Source organism: Sciurus carolinensis, chromosome 9 (assembly GCF_902686445.1).
Source record: "Sciurus carolinensis chromosome 9, mSciCar1.2, whole genome shotgun sequence".
Lineage (NCBI taxonomy): Eukaryota > Metazoa > Chordata > Mammalia > Rodentia > Sciuridae > Sciurus > Sciurus carolinensis.
Window position 1 is genome coordinate 137,801,536 of NC_062221.1, and position 26,703 is coordinate 137,828,238.

General features: G+C 58.6%; 1 protein-coding gene and 1 long non-coding RNA gene across 6 annotated transcripts; both read right to left on the reverse strand.

Annotated features, from left to right (window-relative positions):
* Window positions 1-1,296: 1,296 nt before the first annotated feature.
* Window positions 1,297-9,609, reverse strand: LOC124993177 (uncharacterized). 4 transcript variants are annotated; one of them, XM_047564845.1, is made up of 8 exons: window positions 9,188-9,609; window positions 8,198-8,386; window positions 7,841-8,042; window positions 6,829-7,257; window positions 6,454-6,568; window positions 6,162-6,314; window positions 1,671-2,009; window positions 1,297-1,587 (listed from the first exon to the last, which is right to left on the reverse strand). In XM_047564845.1, exons 2-7 carry the CDS (start codon window positions 8,218-8,220, stop codon window positions 1,999-2,001), a joined length of 933 nt encoding a protein of 310 aa, XP_047420801.1. In that variant the 5' UTR covers window positions 8,221-8,386; window positions 9,188-9,609; the 3' UTR covers window positions 1,297-1,587; window positions 1,671-1,998. The 4 variants fall into 4 exon arrangements, with proteins under 4 accessions (XP_047420801.1, XP_047420799.1, XP_047420798.1 ...); XM_047564843.1 differs by having other exon boundaries at window positions 6,162-6,568; XM_047564842.1 differs by lacking the exons at window positions 1,297-1,587; window positions 1,671-2,009 and having other exon boundaries at window positions 5,898-6,314.
* A 73-nt stretch (window positions 9,610-9,682) lies between these two features.
* On the reverse strand, window positions 9,683-17,696 carry LOC124993178 (uncharacterized). Of its 2 annotated transcripts, none has more exons than XR_007110260.1 (5): window positions 17,584-17,696; window positions 16,577-17,363; window positions 15,534-16,404; window positions 14,599-14,931; window positions 9,683-14,094 (listed from the first exon to the last, which is right to left on the reverse strand). It is a non-coding gene; the product is annotated as an uncharacterized LOC124993178 (long non-coding RNA). The 2 variants fall into 2 exon arrangements; XR_007110259.1 differs by having other exon boundaries at window positions 9,683-14,197.
* Between the last annotated feature and the right edge of the window lie 9,007 nt (window positions 17,697-26,703).

Consider the following 26,703-nt stretch of genomic DNA (forward strand, 5'->3'; position numbering starts at 1 on the left):
GGAAGACAAGAAAGGGAAGGAGGCAGCTGCCCCAGACAGGGGCTCAGGAAGGTGCAGGGGGGCCAGGAGGCTGCTGCTGACTGAAGTTGCCAGGGAGTGAGGCTGCTAGGCTGCCAGGCTTGGACGACCAGTGCAGGCCTCGAGCTGGACCCCGGCTGAGCCCACCTCCTGCGCCTTCCCATTCCACAGGGCCCTGTGCAGGACACTCTGCTGATCCACAGAAGTTCCGTCCCTGCTACATCTCAAGGTCAGCTTGTTGGATTTGGAGGACCCTCTCTGAGTGTCTGCACCACACCTGGGCTCACAGGGACTGGTCTCAGCGATTCAGCCAGAGCCTCTGGGCTCCATCAGGATTCAGATGGTGAGGCCATGAAACACCTTTCCTCCCTGGCCGGAGCTCCTGGGAAACCTTTAGGGTTAGGTGGTGGCTGCCCTGGCAGGAACTTGGGAAGCATCCAGTATGTTTGAGACCAGGTATCAAAAGCCACCCCAGCATGTTGGTGAAGCACATGGACCCTGGAACCAGACGCTTGCGTTCCACCCTAGCTGTGCCACACAGTCCCAATGCTGCCTCTCTGCATTCCTTGGTCTGCAAACACAGGACGGTCAGAGTTGCCCGCTCCAAGCCAGTGAGGACTGCCTGGCTCACATGGGCAGCCCGGCCATCAGGGCGCCTTGGCTGGGTTTTGCTCCGTGAGCCTTCCCTATGACACCTGCTCCTGCCCCTGTCCTAGCACATGGGGAAGCCACGTTCAGATATTGGGAGGGTTCAAGACACATGTACTGAACAGACCCTAGCCCAGGTCCAGCACTGCACCTGGAGATTTCCGCAGGAGGGCAGAGTGTTCTGCGGCGCAGTACCCACCGTGTGACCACAACGTGGGGTCAAAGCATCTTCATGGTCGGTTCAGGTCAGAAACAGACCCGAAGAGTCACTTGACTGGTTAGAATTTGCCACCAAATGAGTTACAGAAAAGCTTTCCATTTAATTTGGATTTCAACATTGAGGACCAAAGACTTTCATCTTGTTGTGAAAGTTTAAGTGTAATCAGGGCCCAGGTGACAGAGTCCAGGAATGCAGTGGCCGGGGGCAGTGGGGTTGGGAAGCTCTATGGAAAGGACATAGCAGCATTTTGTTCCCTCAGATGGAGACTTGTGGGCACAAACACCCAGGATGTCAAGGCTTCTGTGGAATTCCTGATTTGAACATGTCGATTAATGGAATTTAATAGGGGGTTTGGCAAACTCAGAAAAGGCGACTCGAGACTCATCAGGCCCACCTGATCATCAGGAACTCCGACTGGGAAAGCAAACTCGGTCCCCAAGGGCCAGGCCTGGCCTTTGCTGGCTCTTCCCCAGCCAGCTCCTATCTCAAAGGTTCTGATAACACTCTGTGCTGTGGCCACTGAGAGCCAAGCAGAGCCCAGGAGAAGAGAGGATGCCACCATCCTGGAGGCCACCATCCTGGATGCCACCGTCCTGGATGCCACCATCCACAGCAGACACAATGGAGCCCAGTGGCAAAGCTGAAGGTGGAGGAGCCTGGAATCGCCCTGAGCTCTGGACCGCAAGGTAAGTACGTGGAACCTTAAAATAACCAAAAGGTCTTGCAAGAGATGAAACGCAGGGGAGACTTCCACCATCCACTGCCCGGGCTAAATGTCACCTACCTGAATTCCAACATCTCCTCGAAGGAGCTGCTCACAACCTTGCTACGTGAGTTCTCCTAGGGAGCTTTTGTACAAGCTCTAGAATTCTGCTTTCTTCCTCCTTTTCTTCTCTTCCTCCCCTTCTCCTCCTCCTCCTTCTCCTATTTAAAATGAACTCTACCTGGAGTTATAAAAACAGACCAGCCTCCTAACTGTCGGGTTGGCGGGTGCTGCCACACCCAGATATTTTAAATGCAGGAGAGCTCTCTGGACGACTCTGAGTTCAGGTCACTCGGCACAAGTCCTAGGTACTGGTTCCTTTCCTTCCTCGGCATTCTTTGGTGCTACTTCACGCTGCACCTGGTGGCGGAATGCACAGGTTGGGAAGGGTAGGGTTAGAGCCTGCTGTCGCCTGGCCTGGGCTGTGCACCCACCGACACCGGGATGGCTGCCTCTCCCACCTCAGTGAGGGGATGACAGCGAGGTGTCCTTGTTACTGCAGAAACGCACCCAGTGTTGAATGCGGTCCTGCCACGGCCCCCTCTGTGCCCACGAGAACTTCACACTGCTCGCCATTCTTCTGGAGAGAGTACCCACCTGAGGCAATGCCAGCAGCCCTGCCAGGGAGCACCTAAGGCAGCAGGTATCTGGGAAAGGTCCTGGACAGACGTGCTAAGCAATGGACCCCAAATCCTGTACCCAAGCCCTGCTGGATGTCAAGAGGCCAAAGACCTCAAGGCCAACACCTCAAACCCCACAGGTGCCCCCACTCTATGCTCTGGTCCCCTCTTGGCCCTCCGCCTCTGCAGTTGGAAAACAGGGAGAGGAGGCCCCTCTGCAGCCCGGACCATGCATTTGCGTTGGGGCTTGGTCCTAAGGAATAGCTGCTTTCTGCATCCAGATCTGGCCTCATGTTCACACACTCTGAAGGGCTAGAGGAAGCGACCGTGTTACGTCACATAATCTTTGTGGTCAGAACACTTGTAATGTTCTCTCTCAGCCACTCTCAAGAGTGCAATTCTTGCTGGGAATGGTGGCACAGGCCTGTATTACCCATGAGTGGGGAGGCTGGGCAGAAGGATCCCAAGTTTAAAGGCAGCCTCAGCCACTTAGCAAGACCCTCAGCTCAGAAACACAGCAAGACTTGGTCTCAAAAAAAAAATGGACTGGGGACATAACTCAGGGGTAAAGTGCCCCTGGGCTCAATCTCAGTACAACAAAACCAAAGTGAAATTCTTGCTGTTGACTACAGTCCCCGTGCCCTGCAATGGAGCCCTTTAGCCCTCTCCTGCCTTACTGGGGTGTCACACCCTTTGACCAGCATTCCCACCCATGTTGGTCTCCCCTCTGCTCCCACGAGTTCAGCTTTTTAAGATTGCAACATAACGGAGATCATGCAGAGATCGCCTCTCTGTGCCTGGCTATTTCACTTAGCATAATGTCTTCCGGGTTCACCCATGTAGCCACAGATGACAGGATGACATCCCTGTCATGGCTGCATAGTATTCCATCTTTATATATGTACCACATTTTCTTTACTCCTCTGTGGATGACACTTGGTTATCCATATGTGACTATTGTGCATGGGGCTGCAGTAAATGCCAGGAGCACTTGGCTCTTCTACATACTGACTTCAGATCTTTTGGATGAATACTCAGGAGCAGGATTGCTGGATAACATGGTAATTCTTTTTTTCTTCTTCTTGATTTGGTACGGGGAATTGAACCTGGGGTGATCTATCTATGAGCCACATTCCCAGCCCTTTTTTGTTTTGTTTTGTTTTTATTTTTTTAAGACAGTTCTCACTGAGTTGCTCAGGGCTTCACTAAGTTGTTGAGGCTGGCTTTGAACTCACAATCCCCCTGCCTCAGTCTCCCAAATCGCTGGGAGTACAGGCATGCGCCACGGTGTCCGACTTCACATGGTAATTCTATTTTTAATATTTTGAGGAACCACTATTCTGTTTTCCATAATAGTGAACTAATTTACATTCCCAACTTCTGCACATGTGGGAAACAATCAGCAGAGTGAAGAGACACCCTACAGATGGGAAAATACATTTGCAAATCATACACCCAATAAGGGGTAACATTCAAAATACATACGGAACTCAAACAGCCGGCAGAAAGGTACGCAGGCTTATCTAAGTCAGGTGTTACGCCTCTCATCCCCGCACCTCGGGAGGCTGCGGCAGGAGAATCACAAATTCAAGGGCAGTCTGGACAACTTAGCGAGACCCTGTCTCCAAAATAGATAGACAGACACACAGACAGACAGGTCTGGGGATGCAGCTCAGTGATAGAATGCCCCTGGGTTCAGTCACAGCCCCAAAATACATACACACATTCCTTGATTTTAAAATGAGCAAAACACCAGAATAGATATTTCCCAAAAGAAGACACAAATGGCCAACGGGGGTGGGCAAAAACGCTCCGTGTCACAAGTTGCAGGGACAGAGCCACAGTGGACTATCAGCAGGCTCCAGGCTGGGAGGCAGAAGGCGGGTGCCCGTGAGGGCGTGGAGCACAGGGACTTCCCTGTCTTCTCCGTCTGCTGTTTGCCGTGCAAGATGGAACCCAGGGTGCCGGGTGCGAGCTCTGCCCCGACCCCGCTCCGGCCATGTACATGTTTGAAATGACAACGCTCCAGCAACGGGGGGTGGGACGGGCACAGCCACTCCCGGCTGCAGCGCAGACCCTCCAACCTGCTCAGAAGACGTGGCGAACGCTCCATGAGCAGCCGCAAAGACGCCCTCACTCTTAGATCAGACCCACCTCTGCACACACTGCCCGGGGAAGAGACGCCATCAAAGACCCTGGGTGAAGCCACCTAAAGGCTGCCCACCTTGGCACGGAGCTGGGGCGTCCAGGGGACGGGCACCCTCGGATGGAGAAGCGCACGTCTGACAGGAGCGCTGGCCACACCTGGGGCAGGCAGGCGGGCAGCGCTGGGGACACGGAGACGGCATTTAGAGTGGACTCTAAGGAGCAAGGGCCGTTTTCCAGGCAGCGGTGGAGGGAAGACATCTCCAGACGAGACGGGAGGTGAGCCCCAGGACTGTGCGCCTGGAAGCGGCGAAGCGCTGAAGGACTTTCACGTCCCCACCAGGACGAAGCTGAGGAAGCGGAGGGCAGACATCGCGGAAAGCACGGAACCTGGTACGTGGGAAGCTCGGTGGCCGCCACCTCACCAGCTTGCTGAAGGCCCACATCGCCATCGTATGAGTGGACTGGCCACCTGTCCCCCACACACATGGGCAGTGGGTGCGTACAGAGAGGTCACTGCGGTCTTCGGTACAGGACAGCATCGCACCTTCAGGATCAACCAGTGTGGACGCCTCAAAAGGAGGCAGCAGGCCTGGCGGGGCTTCCTTCTCCTCAGGCACCCAGCACGTTCCTGGGTGAATCCAGGCTGGGGGTGGGGGGTCTTTTGTACACAATCTGGTGTCCCTGGTGTGCAGAAGGTGACCTGGGGGAAGGACCCAAGGACGGGGCAGCTCTGGCCTCGCCCGTGGGCAGCGACTAAGGCTTTTCTCCTCCTGGATCTCAGGGGACTTGCCCTGCAAATGGTGAGAGGCTGAACGCACAGGCAGACGGGGGCCCCCTGGACCCCAGAGTCAGCATGCAGACTGACAGGTGAGCTAAAACGGGCCCGTGGGGAGAGAGCCGTGGTAACTGGAGCCCTCGAGAGCTAGGCAAGTTAAGCAGAACCCTGGAGCATGCTGGGAAGAGACCAGGCGTCACTCTCCTGAGGAGATCCACAGTGACAGTGGCGTGCTGCTTTAGGAAAAAAACAGCATTCCGACCTCCAAGAAGAGGCGGCGGCCACGGGACTCCATCTGCAAGAACGTTCGTGAACATATTCCAAACAGCAAAATCCAAACGGCTCATCTGCTCAGGATTCCTCCCCACCCCCTGAAAATCACCCAGGTAATCATGTAAAGTGTCCCCTTGACGCTTTGAATCAGCCCTGCTGCTCCGCCACTGAGACTGAAGTTCAAGATGAACACGTTTCTTCTCTTCCTCTCTCCCTGCTCCTTCCTAGTCTCTTCCCCTCCCTAATCTCAGGGGAAACAGGATCACCTTTCTTCCCCATCCTGGGCACAGTTATCTGTGCTGAGCACACACCCGCCACAGGGAGAGTCATCCAGACTTTGGGGATAGCGCCAGAAGGTCTCAGGAATGACTGTCTCCCAAATTCACAAGTGGATCACAACTCCAGCAAAGAACAAGAGGAATGCAGCCCCAAGTCACCTCTTTAAAAGCCCCTGCTCCTGCTGAGGGGCAGAATCACAGCTCTGGAACAGGAGTCCCCTGAGTTTCTCCTTAGCCAGCAAAGAAATAAACCTTCCTTTTCCTTTTTCTCAAAACCGTGTCCTCATTATTGGATTGGCACTGGGGACAAGGACGGCATTTTTGAAACAAGCAGAGAGCTCAAACCTGGGCACGTCCCTGTCCTCTCTCTGAGAGGCGCGGGCACCGGTCCCTCCCCAGGGTCCTTTGCTGTCCTTACGTGAGTCTCTGCCTGTGTCTTGCTTTCGACTTGTCCTGAAATTCTTCCTGTGACAGTTGAGGTCCCCTCTTAAGGCCTCTTTAGATCCCCTCCAGTGACAAGATGACTTTAAGCACAAGGATCTGCTCCAACGCCAAAGCAGTCTCCTCGGACCTTAAGTTATCCGAGGAGAAATAACGACATTCAGGAAATGTGGCTCCCACAAATCCCCTCCTTGGGGACCTCGATGGCCCGAAAGAGGAGAGGAAGTCTCTCACATCATGTAGACTGACACTCTCACAAACGTTCTCACCCTTCTCTTCAGAGCGCGTCTGCCCTAGGGAAATCAACTTGGTTTCCCGTAAGTCGCTGTGTCGGGACCCAGGCCTTTGCGCGTCAGCAAGGCAGCCTTCCCTCCAACCGGCTCCCTCGAGCGGAGGAACCGAGCCTGTCCTGGGGTCTCCTCCTGGCGCTGCAGCCAGCCCTTGGCTTGCTGCGTGTGTGCCCACGAGGTCCCCAGCTGGCCTGCTGTCTACGCCCTATGGTGTCACTCCTGGGGCTGTTTACCTGGCGAGACCCCCGTCCTCAGGTCCTCAGCTGAGATCCCCTCCCCCACTCAGAGCCGAGACCCTCTGCTGTCTTCCCCTTGGATTTTTCTGACACCTCCCCCGGAAATTCCGGGGCTCACCACTCCGAGTAAGTCAGTAGAGGGGTCTGACCCGATCCTTCTTCGGCACGAGTTTAGAAGCAGAACGTGACAGAATTGGCGTTTTTCAGTAGCTTGCTGTCCCGGGCAACAGCAATGTCCCGACGCAGCTAGAGCCCGTGGGTTGTGAGGCCTGGCGGGGCTGGACGCCCCGGGCAGGTCCGGTGGTGCTGGGCCTGGCGCCCACCCCCAATGCAGCGGAGGCTGAAACTGGGTTCCGGTAACTCTTCCAAGATCAGAGTGAGGGGTGGCCGAGCCAGGAGGGAGGCAGGCGGGAGGCCAGGAGGCCAGGAGAGACGATGGAGCGATTGGAGACCAGGAGACGAAGCTCCTCAAGGCATCGGTCCCCCTGAGAGGTGGCGGCGCCCGTGAGGCAAAGCCGGGAAGGACGCAGGGGCAGGTGCCGCCATGCTGAAGGGAGGCGTGGGGACCTGCATCAGCCAAGGGCTGGGGCTCCTCGGGGACAGCAGAAGAGCCAGTCCAGCCCGCAGTAGCAAGCCCTCCAGGAGACACGGGCCTTCCAAGGACAGGCCCCCTTCCCTCTCCCTCAGCGTCCTGGCGCCTGGGGCCGGGCAGATGTGAGCCCAGCACAGCCTCTGCCCCCAGCCGGCACCAGCTCGGAGGCACTGGCCATGACCCAGGAGGCCCGAGCTTCTCTCTCCCAAGTCCTGCTGCCCAGTTCTCCTCCTCTTCTCTCCCAAGGCTGCCTTCCTCTAGGAAGCCCGCCTCTGGCCTCAGCCACACCTGGGAGTCCGGGTCACGTCCCAAGGATCAGCACGACCAGCTCCATCAGCAACGGGTGAGGCGTGCGGCCACGGCGCCTGCGCTGGACCTTCTCAGAGCCAGTGGCCCACTGTCTGAGGCCCTGAGAGGGCCACCACTTGGGCTGAGGGCACATCTTCCCAACACTCGCCAGTGACCCGGCCACCCTGTAGCCTCCCGGAGCCACAAAAGCCAGGGCTTAGAATCCACAGCCAACCAGAAGTTCCCGCACCTGGACTTCTCCCAAGGGCACGCGCGGCCTGGGGTTGGCGGTGTGGCTTCTCCCTGGGCTGTCTGCAGGACTGGAGTGCCCTGCTTCTCTCCTCTGCTTCCTCGGAGCTAAGTCAGGGCCTTTCAGACTCACAGCCGAGAGGACTGCGACCGTCAGTGGAGATAAGGCACCCCCAGGAGTGACCACGCCCAGGCCATAGAACCTGCGCAACAGACGCCCTATTTTGTGTGTGTGGCGCTGGGGACGGACCCATCCCAGAGCCTCCCGCGGCCGGGCAAGCCCTGCACCACCGAGCCGCACTAGGAACCCCAACACTAGCGCTTTAAGAACGGAGTCTCCCTCCTCTTCCCAGGTCACCTGTCTGCACGGGCTCGTTGCATCTTCCACCGGTCTGCAGAGGGCGTCTGCGGTGGGCTGCCCAGTTACGGCAGCCCCAGGGCATGAGCGGGCACCAAGCAGACGTGGCCTGGTGGTGGTGGTGGCTCTTCTGAGCAGATGGAGCGGGCTCCCCTCTTGACGGGTGGCTGACTGCGTCTCAAGAATCCCCTGTACCAAGGGCAAAGGCAGGCCTGGTTCTAACCTTCAGGAGGCCAGTGCCCAGACGTCAGCTGGCTCAGCGGCCACTACACTGGAGGCACTGGACACAGCCAGGGGGACACTCAGGCCGCCCGGGGGCCTGCCCCGAGGTCCACACCAGTGGGTTTGGATTTCTAGACGAGGCAGGGGGAGTAGGGCCGGGCCTCCTGACTGCCTCCTGAGAGGACAGGCCTGGCTTTTCCAGATTCTTATTCCTCCCTTTCTAAATGTGACTCTAACGTTATTTAGAAAGTCCGGGTGTTGCAAGGCTTGTAACGATAAGCAGTGGTTGTCACCGCACCCTCCCACCTCCACTTCCCCTGTGAGTCACCTGCTTTCAAGTCCTTCCCTGCGTCTCCTGTGCTCTTGGCCTCCAGGGCGCTGGGGAACAGGACTGCACTCTTGCTTCCTGGCTTTCCAGTTTTCACTCACTGCTCACCAGCACCTGCCCCACGCCCACTGCAGCCCTCACAACTCACTAGCCCAGGTCTCAAGCTTTGGCCAGGCCCTTTGACTGTTGCTACGACCCCCTCATGCCACAGCTAAACCCGGAGGACACAGTGAAGGTCTTCTCCTTTTCTGAGCAGCTTTTTGTTTCTCCTGGAGTTAACAATTGCCTCATTTTTTTCCACATGTACATAATTTCTTATAATACTTCTCACCAATTACTCCCCAGAAATCTCTGACGGAGCTGTGAAACTCCTCTGAACAAAGGCAGATACGTGGGGCAGGCACTCATTTTTGTTTTGTTCGGTGTCACGTTGCTTTTACCTTGGAGACTTCCCGTGCCCTTCGCTCCACATCCAGCTCCGCGCACGTCCTTGCTCACGTGGTGCGCGCACCCAGGAACTTCCCAAGGAGGACGTGCCTGAGGCACAGCACTGATATCTTGCCTATCTTCAAGCCTCTTTGTTTGAGCCTTACATCTGGCTGACAGTTTGTATGGATGAAGAATCCCAGAAGAAAACATTTTAAAGAATCTCGAGGCTGTGGCTCTGTTACCTTTCACTTTCCTGTGTCCCCACTGAGAAATTCTGATCTCTGCGTTTTTTTATTTTGTATCCGGTGATTTTTCTTCTCTACACCGTTGCTGTCTTTTTTAAAGCCCCAGCATTTTGAAGTCCCCGATGACGTTCCTGGGGTCTGGGACCTGGCTGGCCCGCTCAGCGTGCAGGCCACGCCCCGCGCTCGGGAGTGCCGCTCAGCGTGCAGGCCACGCCCAGCGCTCGGGAGTGCCGCTCAGCGTGCAGGCCACGCCCAGCGCTCGGGAGTGCCGGTGCTGTTCTGCTGTCTGGTTGTGCTGGCTTCCTCTTCGTCCCCCTCTGTGCGTTTCTCCAAGTCCAGCGCCCACCTGGCCCATTTCTCTGTAGCCCTGAGTTCCCCTCAGTGGGTGGGGCAGCTGCTTGCACCTAGGGACAGAAGGGGGCCAGGGTTTGTGTTTCTTTCCACCTTTCGGCCACTTTCCCGGGCCAGGCCTGCCCCTCCTGGTGCCTTCGGCTCCTCAGCTGTTGTGTAGCTGCAGAAGTTCTCGACCGTTTAGGATCCTGTTTGCTTCAACGGTCACTGGACAGCAGCATGAGGACATCACCTGTGGACTGCTGCTGGCTGCAGGGACCAGATCCATTCAAGCAAGCCACCAACAGCGCTTCCCTTCTGCTACTTGGAGCGAGCAGCCCAGGCTGGATGGTGCCGAAGCCCTCGCCACCCCCAATGCCCTCGCCACCCCTGCTGCTTCTGTCACTCTGCTTAACCACGGGCTTTCTTCTTCATGGTAACCTCATGTCACAAGACAGCTGCTCCACCTCCAGCCTCACATCCACATCCCAGGTGGACAGAGGAAGAGAAGAAACGACAGGGAAGCAAGGAGCCATCCCAGTCAGGGGCAGGACTTTCCCAGGCTCTCCAGCAGGATGTCACCGCATGAACACCTTTAGGGACAGGGGCTGGGAAACAAGTGATTCGGGAACACGGCTCCACGCCAGCTGGGGTCCTGCCAGCTAGGACAGAGGGAGGCTGGATCCCGGAGCCGCTGACTTGCCCGCCAGCCAGCACGTGCCCGTGGAGGTTTCCGTGGACGCCTCTTGCCCGCCACCTCTTTTCCTGGCTCTCGGTTCTTGTTTGCTTCTTCCTTTCCCTGGGGTTGGTGTGTGTGAGAAGTAACCCCATGTGTTCCGTGTGCCACGTCCAACACGAGGTCCCTCCAGGAGCCCCCACAGAAGACCAAGGGTCATTGAACTGGCCTCTACCCTTGCAAATGTTGCGCTTCATATTTTCAGCTAAGAAGAAAGGTGGCTCTTGCTCAGCCACCTTGGGTTTGAGTTTCCTCCCTCATTTCTGCACAGAGAGTCGCCTGGCAGAGCCAAGCCTGAGCTCTTGTTCCTGCTGTGCTGTTGGCTGTGTAGCCTCAGGCAAGGCACACAACCTCTCTGGTTCTACTTTCCTTTTCATCTTTCCAATGACGAAATTGGATCAAGAAAGCACTTCCCATGGAGAAGTCCATCAAAGCCGAGAAGGAAGGAGGTCAGCAGCACTGGGCGCGTCCTCTTCCAGCATCACTGAAATCAAATCCCACAGGCCCCACGCCAAGGCCTCCCCCAGCCTCCTGCTGGTCAGTCAGGTGCTAAAAATAGTCCCAGCCTGCAGCCAGAGAGGGAGCCTCATTCTTTCCCACCAGGCCTCAGCGCGGACCCCTGACTCCCACCCCCTGCAGCCTGGAGCGGAGGCAAGCTCCACGGCCACAGGAGGTGCTGGGCTCCGCGGCTCCCGGGCTCTGCCACGGAGGCTGTAAGTCCTGCAGAGGAGCTGACGGGCGCTGGCTGCACATCCACAGCGGATCGCTGTCGGTTCACCAGAATTCTTCCTGTCGCGACCAGTCCTGGGCAGGCACATCCTGGAGTCCTGAGAACACTGGCGGCACGGAAAGGAGGACCCGACACCCGCACACTCCGCCCGTGTGTCGCCCTAACCCGGTTTGTGACCCACGGCCGCAGAAACAGTGGTAGAATCCTGGAGGACGCGCGCCTTGGGCTCTGTCCACTCAGGCAGCCCGTGGCCTCCCAGGCCCTCAGCCCGGGAGAAGCGATGGCATCCAGCCTCAGGGCTGTGCCGTGACCCCTGCCCAGACCTCCGCAGGCGGTGCCCACCACGCCCTGACCTCGCCTCTCTCCGCTTGCCTCTAGGGGGTCTGCCCTCCGTGACAGTCACCCCAGCACTGTCACCTGCCATCCTGGGGTGACCCGAGCCTCTGACCTCCTCGGGGGCCCTGCTTCCCCCTGGAACCAGCCCCCGGGCTGGCCACGCATGGTCGTCCCAGGCTGAGCGCCCAGGCGGAGCCCAGGAGGACCTGGGGACAGGTGGAGTTAGGAGGTGACCCCAGGGAGCTGGAGTGGGGGTGCAGAGGGTGGAACAGGGAGGGGACGCTGGCTGGAGGGTCGGGTGGAGGGAACTCTCAGGTGGGGATGGACAGGGGACAGCCTGTCTCCACCTCTCCAATCGGTCCTGAACGCCAGGCACGTGGGCTCCTGCGGAGAAGCCCTGGGGTGGACAGTGACCAGGGCAGCCACCAGCATGAGTGAGCAGCCCCGCCTGCACCTGGCACTGCACCTGGCTGGCGCCTGAGGGCCGGGGACTCGGAGGCGCTGGACTCGCCGCTGTGCTGTCCTTCCCAGGCAGGCTCCACAGGCCTCCCAAGCAAGCGGCTCTCAAGGCAGAGCCCCTGCAGTCCTCTGGGGACAGAGGGGCGACGGGTGGAATGAGCAGCAAGGCTGTCCACGGCCACCATGGCGCCCAGAGGCCTGAAGTGCACACCCAGGGCCGGTGGCTGAGCAGTTGGTGAGGCCGTGGACAGAAGGGCAGCTGCAGGTTGTGGGCAGGTCACAGTGGCTCTGCCAGCTCCTCTGGACCGACTGAGTGCAGGGCCGAAGCCCAGAGGCCGGCCAGCTCGAGTGCCTGGGGCCGCCATTGCCAAAGCCTGCAGGCCCACAGTCCCTGCCACACCCCTGCCCACCACCCTGCCTGTCCTCCCTGGACCTCGGGCATGTCCTGAGCCTTAGGCCCCCAGTACTGTCTCCATCCTCACCACCAGCACAGGACCTGGCAGGTCACCTGAAGAAGAAGCCTCCTGCCTCCTGTCCAGGGGCCTCCTTGTGTCCCCCTGCTCCCCTGTGTCCCCAAACGCCATTCTCTGCACCCAGAAGGACCCGACCAGTGGTGAGGACTGGTGGGCTGCCCTGTGGAACCCCTGAGCTCCGCCCTGCAGCTGCGAAGGCCCGTGGACCAGGCTTCTGGCACAGTGCTCCCAGCCCAAGTCCCTGTTCCTCCTTCTCCAGGGAAGTCACCGGGGCTCAGAGGGGTCAGGTGACGTCCCCAAGCCCACACGGCCCAGACCTACCTTGTCCTCTCGGGTGGCCCCACCTGAGCCAGGAAGCAAAGCAAAGGAGAGACTCGGGAAGAACCCAGGGGCCACCTGGGTGCGCTCACGGCCTCTGCCCAGGAGACCCCGGGGGAAGAATCCCGACGGTCCCTGGACTGCTCAGCACGATGCCCTGCTGGCCGGGCTGCGGAGAGAGCCGTGCGGGTGCGGGTGAACAGCTCGGCGCACGACATGCTTCCTGACCTTTTCAGACAGTATGCACTTCTCGGAAAATAGTGTGTGAGGATTCAAATGTTCTCGCCTCCTTGCCCCCGAGGACAGGAGGGCCGTTCCGGAGCCGGGCGCACCAGGAGAGGGCTGGCTGCCTGCAGGTCCCAGGCCACGAGAACCAACCCTCCGCCAGGGAGCTGGCCTGGTCCCCAGGCTGCCCAGGAGGACAGCGGCAGGGCCTGCAGGGCTCCGACTCCTGCCTGGACTGGGAAAGCGGTTCCCAGGGGGGCGAGGACCAGCAGCCACCCCCGCCCAGACCCGGCCTGCACTGCGAGTAAAGAGGCACCGTGGCAGGGACTGAGCCCTGGCTGCTGCAGTGTCCCTCCAGGACATCCCAGGAGAGCGGCCACCAGCCCCAGCAGGAGGCTGCAGCCCCAGCCCAGAGGGTGCAGGGTGAGACGGGCTAGGCACCTGGCTTCCCAGAGGACACCTTGAACACCCTGCCACCAGGCAGTGGGGTCAGCAGAGAGACAGGTCCCCAGCAGCTCCCTAGCCCCAGAGTGGACAGACCAGTGCCGCCCAAGGGGGACGGCAGGAGGGGCCACGGCTGTGTCCCTCCTCTTTCACCACTGGCGATGAGCACCCCAGGACTGCACTGGGGCCGGCCGTGGGCCTGGGCTCTCCTCGGGAGCTGCCCACAGGCCCCGAGTGGGAAGCTGTACAAATGCACTTTCCTGAGAGCAGGAGCTGCCTTGTCTCTGCTCGAGGCGGGACCTGTGAGGAAGGGCTGACTGAAGAGAAGCTGCTGGGCCACGTGGGGACGTGATGCCTGGAGCCATCTTGCCACTGGAGGGAAAGCCAAGAAGATCTCACCGACGCAAGGGCTCCCTCCAAACTCGGTAGGCGTGGCTTCTGCTCTGAGTCTTAGAAATTCCGAGAGCTACGCCCAGTGCCTCCCCACGCTGCTTTCTTTAAGCAGAGCCATCTGCTCGCAGGCAGAGGACCAGGACGGCTGCTTGGTTCCCTGCTCTCTGCACTTTGTCCCTCGGGTAGATCTTGACTCCAAGAACAGGCTGCGCCTTCACGCCACGGTGCTCTAAATGAAAACGAGCTCCTTGAGGTTTCCTGACCTCCCCATTCCCACGGAGCCCTAATTTTCTCTTTGTGGCGTGATTTCCCGTTGTCATGGAGACCCACACCTGCAGTTGGGGGTGGGAACAAAGGTGGGTCCAAGGCTCTGACCCGGAAGGACTACCTGCCGTGGCCGCCCGCCTTTCTGTTCAATGCTCTCCTCAGCCTCCTGCACACACCACCGTTCAGGGAGCCTCTGGACACCCCACCAGCTGGGGATGGGCGGGACCCTCGCTCAGCACCCCAGGACTCGCCAGGGGAAGCCCACAGGCACCTACACCCTCCACGTGGAAGGCACCCGCACAGAAGCTGTGCGTCCAGAACACACAGACCTGCCACCTCCAGGCCACCCGGCAGGCGGGGCGCTGACACGGCATCAGTTGGAACCTTCCGCCCAGCCCGCAGCCCCACCCAGCCCTGCTGTCCCGAGGGAGCAAGGAGAGCAGAGAAAAGAGGGCGCCTTCCTCACCTCCGAGCAAGGACTGCGAGCCCAGCTTGGCTTCATCCCGAGTCACAAGAGAGGACTCAAGATTATAGAAAGGAGGCAAAAGGGAAGAGGAGACCACGACTGTCCATCCAAACGCCCGTGGTCAGACCTCCTCCCCAGACCTGCTCCCCTCCAGGCCTGGCTGCCCCAAGTGTCTGGGCGTCTGAAGTTCCTGTGACTTCACTCATCCGTGGAAACCGCCCAATTCTGAGGAGAGCCGAAGGGCAGCGTTGGCCTAGCTGGTGCCTCCTCAGATTAGGACAGAGCACGGGGAGAGAGGTTTGAGAGACCTCTAACAGCTTGCCTCCGACATGCCTGTCGGTCCAAGGAGACGACGTCAGTCTAGGCCCTGAGGACACCCAGGCCACCAGAAGCCATCCTGTGACACCAAGACGTCCCTACACCTTCCCACGCGCATTCCCACAAAGTTCCTTTAAAAGAAAAGTCCAAGGCCCCCAAAATGACCCTGGCTCTGGAGACAGCCTGTGCCGGGCGCGTGCCCACCTCTGGCCTTCGGTATGGCTCTTCATCTTTGTTAAACCTGCCTGCCCTTAAATCCCTGTCCACGGGCGCGAGCCGGGAAGTCCTGGGCAGAGCCCCTGCCTCTGGAGCGGCCCCCACCCGGCACCCCGGTTCCAGTCACTTCCGCTTCCCCCAGCGCCAGTGCTGTTCCCAGCTGGGGCTCCCGGGCGGGCCCAGGAGTGGCCTGGACTCTGCCATGGTTAAGGATCTGGAGTGGGAGGTTCCCCTGCAACCCAGGCCGCAGAGGAGGCAGCCTGGAGGGGTGGACCATGGCTGGGTTCAGCCCTGCAGGCTGGACACGGGGAGGAACAGGCTCCCAGGGGCTGCCAGACACCCTTGTGGACGCCCTCTGTGCTGCTCACAGGGTGTTGGGTCACCAAGCTTTGGTGACTCACTCTGGGTGGAGATGGACGGATGTGTCTGTGTGACCTCCGACAGCTGTCCCAGATTGACACGTTCTCTGACTTCCTTGACGCAAAGGCTCCACCGCTAGGAGGGCCCCTTGAAATCTTGTCTTCAGGTCAGCTGCAAGCCCTCAGGACAGCGTTCAGGTTGTGTTTTGTTCAAATAGCGGGTAAGGTGTGTGCAATAGGAGCCAGGAGTCCTGAGCCACCTTGTCAGTCTATCACAGCCACGTCCGCCTTGGTCCAACAGATCACTGTGGGGCTGTGCAATAGGCCAGGGGTGCAAGAGGAAGCCGGGGAGGACCGCTGTGCCTTTCTCCCACCCCCGACCTCCGGCCCACAATCGGGTGACAAAGACTCCAAACCAAGCTGTTTGCCCTTGGCATTGGAGCAGGTTAGGATTTCAGGAAGTGACCGCACGCACGAGCCACCCTCCCGTCTCCGCTTGTAAGCAAACACAGAGGATTTGCTGCTTGCTACGTGCGGAGCCAGTGAGCATGGTCATGAGATATGGAGGGAGAAAGAGCCGTCGCCCAGGGGCACCGAGGAGAGCCCCAGGGTCATCTGCAAACTGAGGCTCTCCCTAGACAGGAAACGTGGGCGGCTCCCTGGGAGCCGGCACCTCACCTCAGTACACGCTGTCCCAGCTCGGGATCGCGAAGGCAGCTGACGAACACTTCAGGTCACTTCAGTGTGATATCATAAGGAGCCACGTCTTCTGTGGGATCCTGAGTGGCTCCATGATCTCAGAGGCCGCGGGGTCTTCGTGAGCTCGTCCAGAAAGCTTCGGTTGATCCAAAGAAAGGGCGCTCCGAAGGCGTGCGAGCCGGGCCTGGCCCCCAGGAGCCTGCCGTGCCTAGACCTAACGGTGTCTCGCTGAGCGTGGGAGTGGACCCAAAGGCCTGTGCAAAGCCTCTGGATCGAGGCCCTGGCCCTAGCCACCTGCCCCAGGTCCATCCTCCGCCCCAACCCTTCCTCCCTCCCCTTCCTCCCTGCCTGATGCCCCCAGTGCCACCACCACGTGTTATACCCACCTGCCTGGAACCTGCCAGAGAGAAGGGGAAGAAGGCACAGCCTTGGGAGAGGAGGTGTCACAGCTGGGACCTGGCCCACAGGCTTCCTGGAGAAAGCAGCAGGACTGGGTGGGGCCCCAGGACGCCCAGGGGCTGGGGTCGGGCCTGCAGCAGGCGACTAAATGAGGCTGAAGACCACAGGGGGAGGGTCCTGCCCCCGTGGGCAAAAGGACCAAGCAAGGGCCACAGAGGCTGGGCCTGGGCAGGACAGCCGTTGAGTCCACACGGTTGGTGCAAGGAGGGCTGAGAGAAGCCCGAGGGAGGGAGCCAGGGTCCTGAGCTCTGAGAGCCCCTCCCCAGAGAGGGGGAGCGGGGACCGTGCCCGGGTGAGGGGGTAAAGGAAAAGAAGGCTGCCCAGCCGGGAAATTTCAGGGCCTGGGAATCGGGCTCCTCAATCTGCCTGCTGCCTTCGGGGTCCTCTGAGGCCCACAGGGAGCCGGCCTGGTGGACAGATGGGTGGAACCGGTGTCACTGAACCGTAGGAACGCAACCAGCGACTCGCGAAGTCTCCTGTGAACCAGAACCGACTGCCACGTTCCGTAAGAGGGGAGCCCGCAACGTCCACAGGGCAGGACGACCAGGTGGGACCCTGGCCTCAGCCACAGGCCTCTAGCTCTGAGCCTCCCTGCGGGACACAGGGGTGCAGTCTCCTCATCCCGGACTTGCCTTGAAGGGTGAGGGCGACTGCGCAGGACAAATCCTGAGGACGGGCTCGGCGGAGCCAGCTGCCTGCAGCCTCCCCGCGGCCCTGGTGAGCGAGTGCCCAGGCTTACAAGTCCTGTTTCCCCTCTGCCTCCTCCAGGCGTGCTGGGGACAGGCCTGGGGACCCAGGGGAAGGTCGGGCTCCACACCTCCCCTCTGCCTCCTGATGCTGCCCCTCTGGGCATCGCCCACCCCCCACGTTTCCTCTGCCATCAGCAGAAAATCCCTGGCCCCACCGCGCCCCGCGGTGCCCAGCTGCCACTAACCTCACCAGTTAGTCCAGACTAATAGGAAGAGGAGGAAGTTCCCGCAGGCAGGAAACGCCCGTGAACAGTGGCTGAGGGGAGGACCCGTCCAGCCTGCAGACGCTTGGCTTCACACTGCCCACCCCAAACCTCGCACAGCCTGCCGACACCCTGTGTGGTCAGCACCGCCCTGGCGCCCGCCCTGTGGGAGCAACAGAAGCCTGAGAGAAGGCTGGCCGCCGGCCCGGGCTCCCTGCCCGCAGCCCTGGGTGGGGCCAGGCTTCACCCCGGCCGGCTCTGCTCACTGTCCAGAGTCGGCCACCCCTGCAGTGGGCCAGGCCTCCTCCAAGTCCTTGACCGGTGGTGGCCAAGGCGATCTGCACTCGGGGAGAGACCCTCCCTCAGCCTCCCCAGGCTGGCGCAGGCTGTCTCTGTGACGCAGGTTAGGACCTCTGTGCCAGCACGGCTGTGGCATCGCGGGGCACAGTGCTCATGAGTTATTCACAAACTTATCAGGATGAGGAGGTCTCTTGCTGTTTGGAACTCACTTTAGCATAAGTATGCTCCATGCCAGAGTTGGCATAAACTCATGCTAAAAAATCATGAGTATTAAATTAAAATTCAAAATAGACTTTTAGTAATATTTTAAAAGGTTTATTTTAACTTAAAAGTTTAATAAACTAGTTGAAGAATCACTTGTTCGATATTTAGGACACGCCCTAAAACATTATTCATTGTTGACCTCCCTAAAACATTATTCATTGTTGACCTGAAATTCGAATGTACCTGGACACCTTGGGTTTTAATTTATTCTGTACTTTTTTTGAGTGAAAGATTGAATCATCCTTGACCGGAACACAACTCATTCTCCTTCTGCAGCCTGGTCTCAGCCCTGATGTGAGCATGGATCCATTCCCGCCCAGCCTCTGGGTTTCCATGGACCCCCTTGCAGAGGAGGTTTTGGCCCTGGCTATCCTGGAGACCCGGGGACGCACATCATGTGGCAGACACCAGAGGATGGACAGCAGGCGAACCCAGGGCTGTCCTCAGAGTTGAGGGCAGGCGAGAGGCACCGTGGAGACGGGACACCTCCGCCTCCCGGCGTGGTTCATTCTGACATCGGGTGTTCTTGGGGCAGCTAAGGGCCGTGGTCTAGGCTGGCAGGTGGGGTGTCCGTACCCGGACTTGCAGAGTCTGGCCAGCAGCTTTCACAACCCCACGACGCGCGTCAGCGGGTCCCCCGTGTGTGAGGGCCCGTCTGGCCTGCCGACCCAGCTGACAGGTGCGTGCAGAGTGCACAGAGAGGGCAGGCCCAGACACGGCTGAGAGCGATGGCAGGCAGCAGCCCCAGACCACCCTCGGCCACAGCCAGCTCTCGCCTCTCTGGGTGAGTCCCCGGTCCTCGGCCAGGGGGTGGCCGGAGCAGATCCCCAGCACTGGTGCCCACACGCCACTCACTTGGTGGGGACGAGGTAGAAGCCCCAACCTCCTGGGTGGGGGTAAGGTCGGGGCAAGGTCAGCCCATGCAGCCCGGGAGGACCATGCTGGCCCAGGCCCTCGCCGTCCCTCTAGACGCTTCCTGTGTGCACGTCCAGCTCTGAGCACTGGCCCGAGGCCCATCTGGTCTGTTTTCTAACCAAGGGTCCTTTGCTCTCCTTCGAGGGGCCCAAGCTTAGCACTGTTCCCCTAAGAGTGCTCTGTGCCAAGTCACGGGCGTCGTGTGGATGAAGTCCAGACCAGCGCTGCCGATGGGGACCAGGGCTCCCCTCACCTCCTGGCTCCATGGCACGCAGCAGGCAGGCCGCCAAGCAGCAGGCAGCCTGGTCTCCCCCACAGCAGCGGCAACAGGCTCCAGTCCCAGAGGCCCGAGGCAAAGGCCCTGGAGCAGAGATGCCTGACCCTCCGTGGAGACCACGAAGACCCCCAAGGTCAGCTCTGTAAATGCCGGCATGGCGCCCGCGGGCGTTCTGAGTTCTGCCCACCACCCACCCTTGACTTCCCCCTCCCGCCCTGTCTTTCTTACTGTTCCTTCTTTCTTTGTGGTCACATGTAGCCTTAGCCCAAGGCAGAGTGAAGTGTCCACCACAGAGAAGTCCTAGGAAAATCTGCTAGACCAGGAGAAAGGGGACCATGCCTGGTGGAGGGGCCGGGATGCGGTTCTCAGGGGAGACAGTGGGTGGCCCGGGAAGGGTGGCACTTGTTTATGGCCAAGAGGAAGTGGAGGAGCCCAGGAGGGAACCTCGGGGCAAGGGTGGAGGCAGGAAGGACCAGAGACCCTTCAGAACCAGGAGGTGCCTGGCCTTCCCCTCCCCGGGGGCAAGGTCAGGGCTGGAAGGACCAGCTGGGCCTGAGGTCAGCGGGAGGCCACAGGGCCACAGGAAGGTAACTGGAGCCCCAGGATGTGTGCTGGAGCAGAGGTGGGCTGAGGCTGGGGCCGCGGGGACGGTGGAGCGAGGGCAGGGTCCAGAAGGAGTTGGGGCAGCAAGGTCATCTGAGCCAGTGAGGAGCAAGGAGACTCTCAACCCAGGGGCTGGGGCACCAGAGCCACCAGGAGAGGAGGCCCAGGCAGGTGTGGGGTGGGCAGATCTTAACATGCACAGTGGACACTGAAGAGAGTCCCGAGTGGCAGGCGCTGCAGACTCAAGCCCCACCCCACACACAGCCAGGACCAGGCCGCCCTCCCCAGGCCTCAGGTGCAGGGGTGGGAAGAAGCCGAGTTGAGGTCCCCAGCCTGCCGTGCTGCCCTCAGCTCACACGGACCCCTAGCAGAAAGGACAGGATGCTGGACTCAGCCTTCTCAGGCACTGAACTAGTCGTCCCCTGGGGACCTCGCCCCCTTCCAGCTGCATTCCAGACTCCAGCCTGTGAGTGTCCCCCAAGCCAGGCATGGGTCAGCACCGGCCCTACCTGAGCTCGCAGCCACAGTGAGGACAATGTAGGGAGGCTACCTGCAAGGCCCCCGCCCAGGAAGGCCAAACTCGGCAGCCACGTGATGATTTCCGGTGGCAGGTCACAACAGGCGGCAACTGGCTCTGAGAAATGAGGGAAAAATGTGCCCAGAGAAGTAGAAGCGGTTTCTGGTGACTTGGCAGCCTCCGGGGGGCCACGAAGTGTCTGTGCTAACCTGATCCCTCCTGCAGGGCGGCCCAGTCTCCACGTGGGGCCACCAGGCCTCCCTGCGTCCCGGGAAACCCGTCACATCTCCCTGAGCTCCCCTCATGCTGAGAAGGGACAGTGTGGCAGCTGAAGTGCTGACCTACTAGAGAGCCTGTGCCTGGCGCTGATGGTGAGGAGAGGGACAAGGCTGACCAGTCCCTCCTCAGCTACAGGGAGAAGGCCAAGTCAGACTCAGCTCCCTGCAGGGTCAGAGCCAGCCAAGACATCGACCTGCCGACCTGCAGAGCTGCCAGCCCCTCCCGCTCCCCTCTGCCTCCAGGACGTGGCTGTGCCGCTCCCCTGCCAGGGTGCCAAGGGCCTCTGCAGGTCCTCAGGGCTGCACCCGTGGCCCCCACCCCACCTCCCTGGGAGAGCAGTCGCCTCTGTTCCAGGGCTACATCCAAGAGTCCACCCAACTGCAAACCAAAGACCTTTTTTATTTAAAAAGCACCCTGGGGCTGGGGAGGTAGCTCAGCTGGTGCAGGGCCTGCCTCGTGTGCACAGGGCCCTGGGTTCAATCCCCAGCACCGCAAAAGAAAAAAAAAAAATTGCCCTAAGTCTACAGAATGGGGGGGATCTTTACCACATGCACCTCAGACAAAGCACTCATCTCCAGGACGTAAAAGAACTCAAAAAACTTCACACCAAAAACAGATAACCCAATCAATAAATGGGCTAAGGAACTGAGCAGACACTTCACAGGAGAAGAAATACAATCAATAAACATATGAAAAATTGTTCATCATCTCCAGGAATTAGAGAAATGCAAATCAAAACTAAGATTTCCTCTCCAGTCAGCAATTATCAAGAATACAAGCAACAATAGGTGTTGGCGAGGATGTGGGGAAATGGCACACTCGTACATTGCTGCTGGGAATGCAAATTGGTGCAGTCACTCTGGAAAGCAGTGTGGAGATTTCTCAGAAAACTTGGAATGGAACCACCATTTGACCCAAGCTATCCCACTCCTAAATTTATACCCAAAGGACTTAAAACCAGCATACTACAGTGACACAGCCACATCAATGTTTATAGCAGCTCAATTCACAAGAGCCAAACTCTGGAACCAACTTAGATGCCCTTCAACAGATGAATGGATAAAGAAAACATGGTACATATGCACAATGGAATATTACTCAGCCTTAAGTAAGAATGAAGTTATGGCATTTAGAGGTAAATGGATGGAATTAGAGAATATCATACTAAATGAAATAAGCCAATCCCAAAAAACAAAGGCCGAATGTTTTCTCTGATAAGTGGATACGGATCCAAAGTGGGGGGGGGGGGGGTAGGGAAGCATGAAGGGACTTTGGATTGGGCAGAGGGGAGTGGGGGGGGCTGTGGGGGTGGGAAGAACCATAGGTTGGGAAGGACATTATCACCCTGTATACCGTATGATTACACTACTGATGTGATTCAGCACTGTGCAAGCCAGGGAAATGAGAAGTTATGCTCCATCTGTGTACAATGTGTCAAAATGCATTCTACTGCCAGGGAGAACCAATTAGAACAAATAAAAAAGATTTAAAAAAGAAAATAAATATCTGCTGCCCAAAAAATAAAAGACACTACATTTCTAAAATCGCATGCATTCCAAGCATCATTCCTCAAACCACACGACCTGACGGCTGTTGCCATAGCACCCCAGGGTGTTGTCACCTAGAGGCGATTTCAGGTAGACGGAGGACGTGCGCAGAGTCTATGCAAAACCACACCCGTCACGGGGCTGAGCCTTTGCACGTCGGGGTGTCCCTGGAACTGACCCCTGTGCATGTCTGGGGATGACAGTGATTCTGCAGTGACACTGTAGACGTGTCCCACGGGTGGCGTGGCTTTCGGAGCCTCCCCACCTCCTCCTTCCTAAGGGACACAGTTCCCACGAGCCAAGACTGTCAAGCAGGGAACTCCTGCCTCAGGCTGTCCGGAGAGGGTCTCCCGGGGGGGGTGGAACCTGCAGAGACAGTCTGGAGACCCTGGCCGAGAAGGTGCATGGCTCCCCAGGGCCTCCCCGGGGGCACGTCTCCACAGTCCCAGACGCCAGTCCTGTCCCAGGGTCTGTCCCTCTGGGGACACCCACACAGGGTCCACACGCACATCCTCACCGGTACCTGCTGGACCATCACTGGGGCCATGGGGACAGTTCTACGGAGGCCAGCTGGTGACGGAGATGGAGGCATCTCCGCAGGCTGGGCCGTGCTGTCAGACAGGGCCAGTCTCCTCCTTCCGACGGCCGCCGGGCTGTGAGTGCCAGGTTTGCCACATGTGGGCAGCTAGAGGGAACCCGGTCAGGGCCCAGGGCTGGGTCAGGTTCCAGCCCAGGGCTGGGTCAGGTTCCAGCCCAGGGCCTCTGCTCCCTTCCCAGCTGATAGGAGGCTGGGAGGAGGACAGCGGGAGGGCCCAGCCAGGCCCTCGCAAACCCACGCTCTCCCACTCGGTGGAAGGAACGGGAAGGAAAGCTCCCTGGCAGCGTCTCCCAGGCGGACAGTGGCCGCCTAGGGCTTCGAGGTTTTTGTTGTTTGTTTTAATCAGTGGAGCTGCTTATCCGCGCCCATGAGCTGCACTGTCCACCGGACGTCACCTGCATGCTTCCTCCTTTCTTCCTCACAAAGGCCGTGAAATTCTCCAGCAGCCCAGCCGCCGATGTCTGGGGATGTTGAAGAGATGGGCGTGGCGGGAAGTGAGGCTGGACCCACGGCCGCTGCCGCGTGAGCCAGAGCAGGCCTGGTTCCCGCCCTGGACCCTGGAGGCTCCTGCACTCCTCTCCCTTCCCGCGCCGCCCTGAGCCCCAAACAGGCAGGTGTCCATCTCTCCTGTGTTGGGTTTTTTTTTTTTTTTCCAACTAAATAATTTGAAGTACACAGTAAAAAGTGGGAGACCCCTGATAAGAAGACAGCAACGCCCCCAGGCCAGCTGTCCCCCAGCGGGCAGCCAGGGTGCCGCCTGGATACCGCTCCTTGCCGGTGCTGCAGAGGATTCTAGGAGTTAATCCCAACTTGGGAGATGAAGGTTTAGCTCTTTCACAACAGCGCTGCCCACACGGTCTGGCTGTGTCGCCACCAACACAAACCCAATTTCCCAGATTCGCTATGACACATGGTGGGCAGGTCGATGTCATTAGACCCAACCCAGCCTGCTGGTTGGGCTGAAGGTTGAGTCCTAGCTTGAAGGTGGCTTTCTTTTTTGGCAATTACATAGACTAGACATGAAAACGTCCCTACTGCATAGCTAGCATGTTAGATCAAATGTGAGAATTCTTTTAATAACTAACTCAACATTCAGGGAGGAAAAGGGATGAAATCTCCAGGGGCGAAAAGAGAAACAAAGAATGGTGGACAACAACTAGCCACCATCTGCTGTGAGGACTGCACAGCCTCAGACCCACAGGGTGGGTTGAGCAGCTCAGAGGTGGGAGGTGAGACTGGGAGTCCCGTGAGGCCAGGCATCACCAGTAAATCCTTGGAGAACACCTACCCAACAGCAAAGGGAGATGACCCCAAAACTTACCCGTCCCACCTATGCTGGGGACGAAAAACCCAAAAAACTTTGCTTGTCTTCTTTGAGTCTGATTTGAATTTATGCTACCTGCATAGCCCAGGACCCACAGAGCCATAAAAATAGCATTAATATGATCACAGTTTGGCAATATGACTGAGAGACTTGTAAGCACAAAATCTCTCAGCGAAGACATAGTGTCAGGCCAGGCCCAAAAGATTCCCAGGCAGACCTTCTACTGAAAATGAACTCACAATCCAAAATTATATGAGACTCAAGGAAATAATCCACCAACAGACCCAGTACACTGAGGAATCAGGTCCCTAAAGAACCTTAGGTAACTGGATTGCCAGGTGACTGTTTTAAGCAGGTATATTTAAAGTGATTATAAACAAGGAAATGAACACAAGATTCTGCTGAAAACAAAAACAGCCAGATTTGGAAAGAATGGGAACTTTTGGAAATGAGAAATACAGTGAGTGAAATAAAAGCCTCAATGGATAGATTCACTTGCAGAGTAGACCCAACCTCATTATCACGGTCAGTGCCACTCAGCAACTGGAAGGGACAGTTGCTATCTGAAGGCAAATTATGCAGAGTGGAGCACAGGAAGAGGAGAAGACGGAGATATGGACAGGAATTTAGGATTTGAAGAAGAAAATCAAGGAGTTCTGGACTGAAAATCGCACCCCTGGGACGTTGGAGGGATGTTCTCCTGTCTTCTGGCTCCTCTCTGGGCTGTCTGGAAGGCTGCGCTGGCATCTCCACCTTCCTGACAGCCCGAGGGCACCTGTCCATCGCCCAGGCTGTGCTCCCAGCCCCGGCTCTGCACGCACGGCTGCTCTGTCCAGTGATCCGGGAGTCCAGGCGACGCTCTTCTTTCTCTTGCTGTGACTCCTGGGTTGAGTCTCGGGTTTTGTCTCCCTGTCCCTATTCCACCTTTGTGTCCGTTTGTTGCTCTGTGAACATCTCTATTCTTACTCTGCAGGCACTATCTTCTTCTTCTGAGAGTTTTATTTCTCTCATCACATTTCACATTTTTTCAATTTCTCTTCTCTAAATGATCACACACACCTACACTCCTGCGCTGGTTTTCATTCATTTAAAATACGCTGGTAGTGGGCGGGGGTTGTGGCTCACGGGTACAGCACCTGCCTTGCAGGCGGGAGGCACTAGGTTCGATTCTCAGCACCACATATACATAAATAAAGTCCACTGACAACTAAAAAACAAAAAAAAATCAAATAAAATATGATTGGAGAGCCTTGAAAGTTTCCTCCTGATCCATGCTTTGTCCATTTTCTCTGATTTTAAAGCCTGCTCTGGCTTGGTTGGGGAAGGCTTGCATCTGTCTTCCACGTCAGGAGCACCCGTGTCCGGTGGGCTCTGTCCACTTCCAGGTGTGAGTGAGGGGAGATAACTGGAAGCTCCGTGTGCACAAGGGGGTCGAAGCAGGATGGTGACCTCTAAACGTCAGCGCTGTGGCTCACCTTCTGCATGACAGTGCCAAGAGAAAGCAGGGGACAGCAGGGGTGGGGCAGTGCGGGCCACCCAGTGGACGTTCCACCTGACTCCTCCTGCTGAGGGCCTTCTCCAAACGCCACTGCAGGTACCGGGGTCCTGGAGCCCAGCACAAGGCATCCAGACTTGCCTGTCTGCAGGGGCTCTGGGTGTCACGCTGGGGCTGGTGGAGCCCTTGGTGTCCTCTTCCCTGTCCCTCCCGGGGTCTTCCTGAGTTTGTGCCTCCACTGCGGAGAGCTGCGTACTTGGCGTTGGTCAGCAGACACCCGCTGGCTCTGACTGCTCCCGTCTTCCAAAGGCTTGTCCTCCATCTGAGCACATCCCTGGTTGAGAACGGAGAGCGAACCGTTCGCAGAGCCTGGCAGCTGCGCACTGGCTCTGCCAAGGCACCCTCAGTGGACAGCCGGCTCCCAGAAGGGCCAGCCGGGCCTGCCACTCACACCTCTGCCGTCACCAGTCACCGGAGGGGAGACACCAGCCCACTGCCCCTGCCCTCACGGTGGGAGGACAGTCTCCAGTCCAGCTCCGCAGCAACCACCCGGGCCTGCCCTCCTCGCCGCCTTCCCTGCCACCCTGGGGAGACCCCTCAGCAGACCCTCAGCAGGCCCTCTGGCGGCTCTGAGCGCTCAGAGGCGGGGGCTTGGCATGCAGCCCCGCAGCGCCCGCCTCCCTTCCCCCTTCCCACTGGGGCTGTCCTCTCTCTGCAGGCAAAGTGGGCGTCTTGCTGCGAGTCCTTCCCGGCGCCAAGCAAGGCAGCAGGCCTGTCCACGGCCACCCGGAGAGACGGGAGAAGGGAGGCCAGGCCACCTTGCCACCTCCCCACCGTCCCCGCCTGGGCGCCACCAGCTGCCACCTCACCTGGGTCTCGTTTTTCCAGTAGCACGGCTGGTACAGGCAGGGCCGGCGGGGAGAGACGCATGGAGAGACCTCGTTCTTCCTGGTCGCCACAGGGGCCGTGACGGGTTGCAACCC

Coding starts and splice junctions, on each gene's coding strand:
- LOC124993177 (XM_047564842.1), bottom strand. CDS start 8,220: ATGCAACGAGCCCGTGCAGACAG. Junction 8,043..8,197: donor CAACGAGCCCGTGCAGACAG/GTGACCTGGGAA, acceptor TCTGTTGCGCAG/GTTCTATGGCCTGGGCGTGG. Junction 7,258..7,840: donor TGCCCTTGGGAGAAGTCCAG/GTGCGGGAACTT, acceptor GCCTCCCTTCAG/CATGGCGGCACCTGCCCCTG.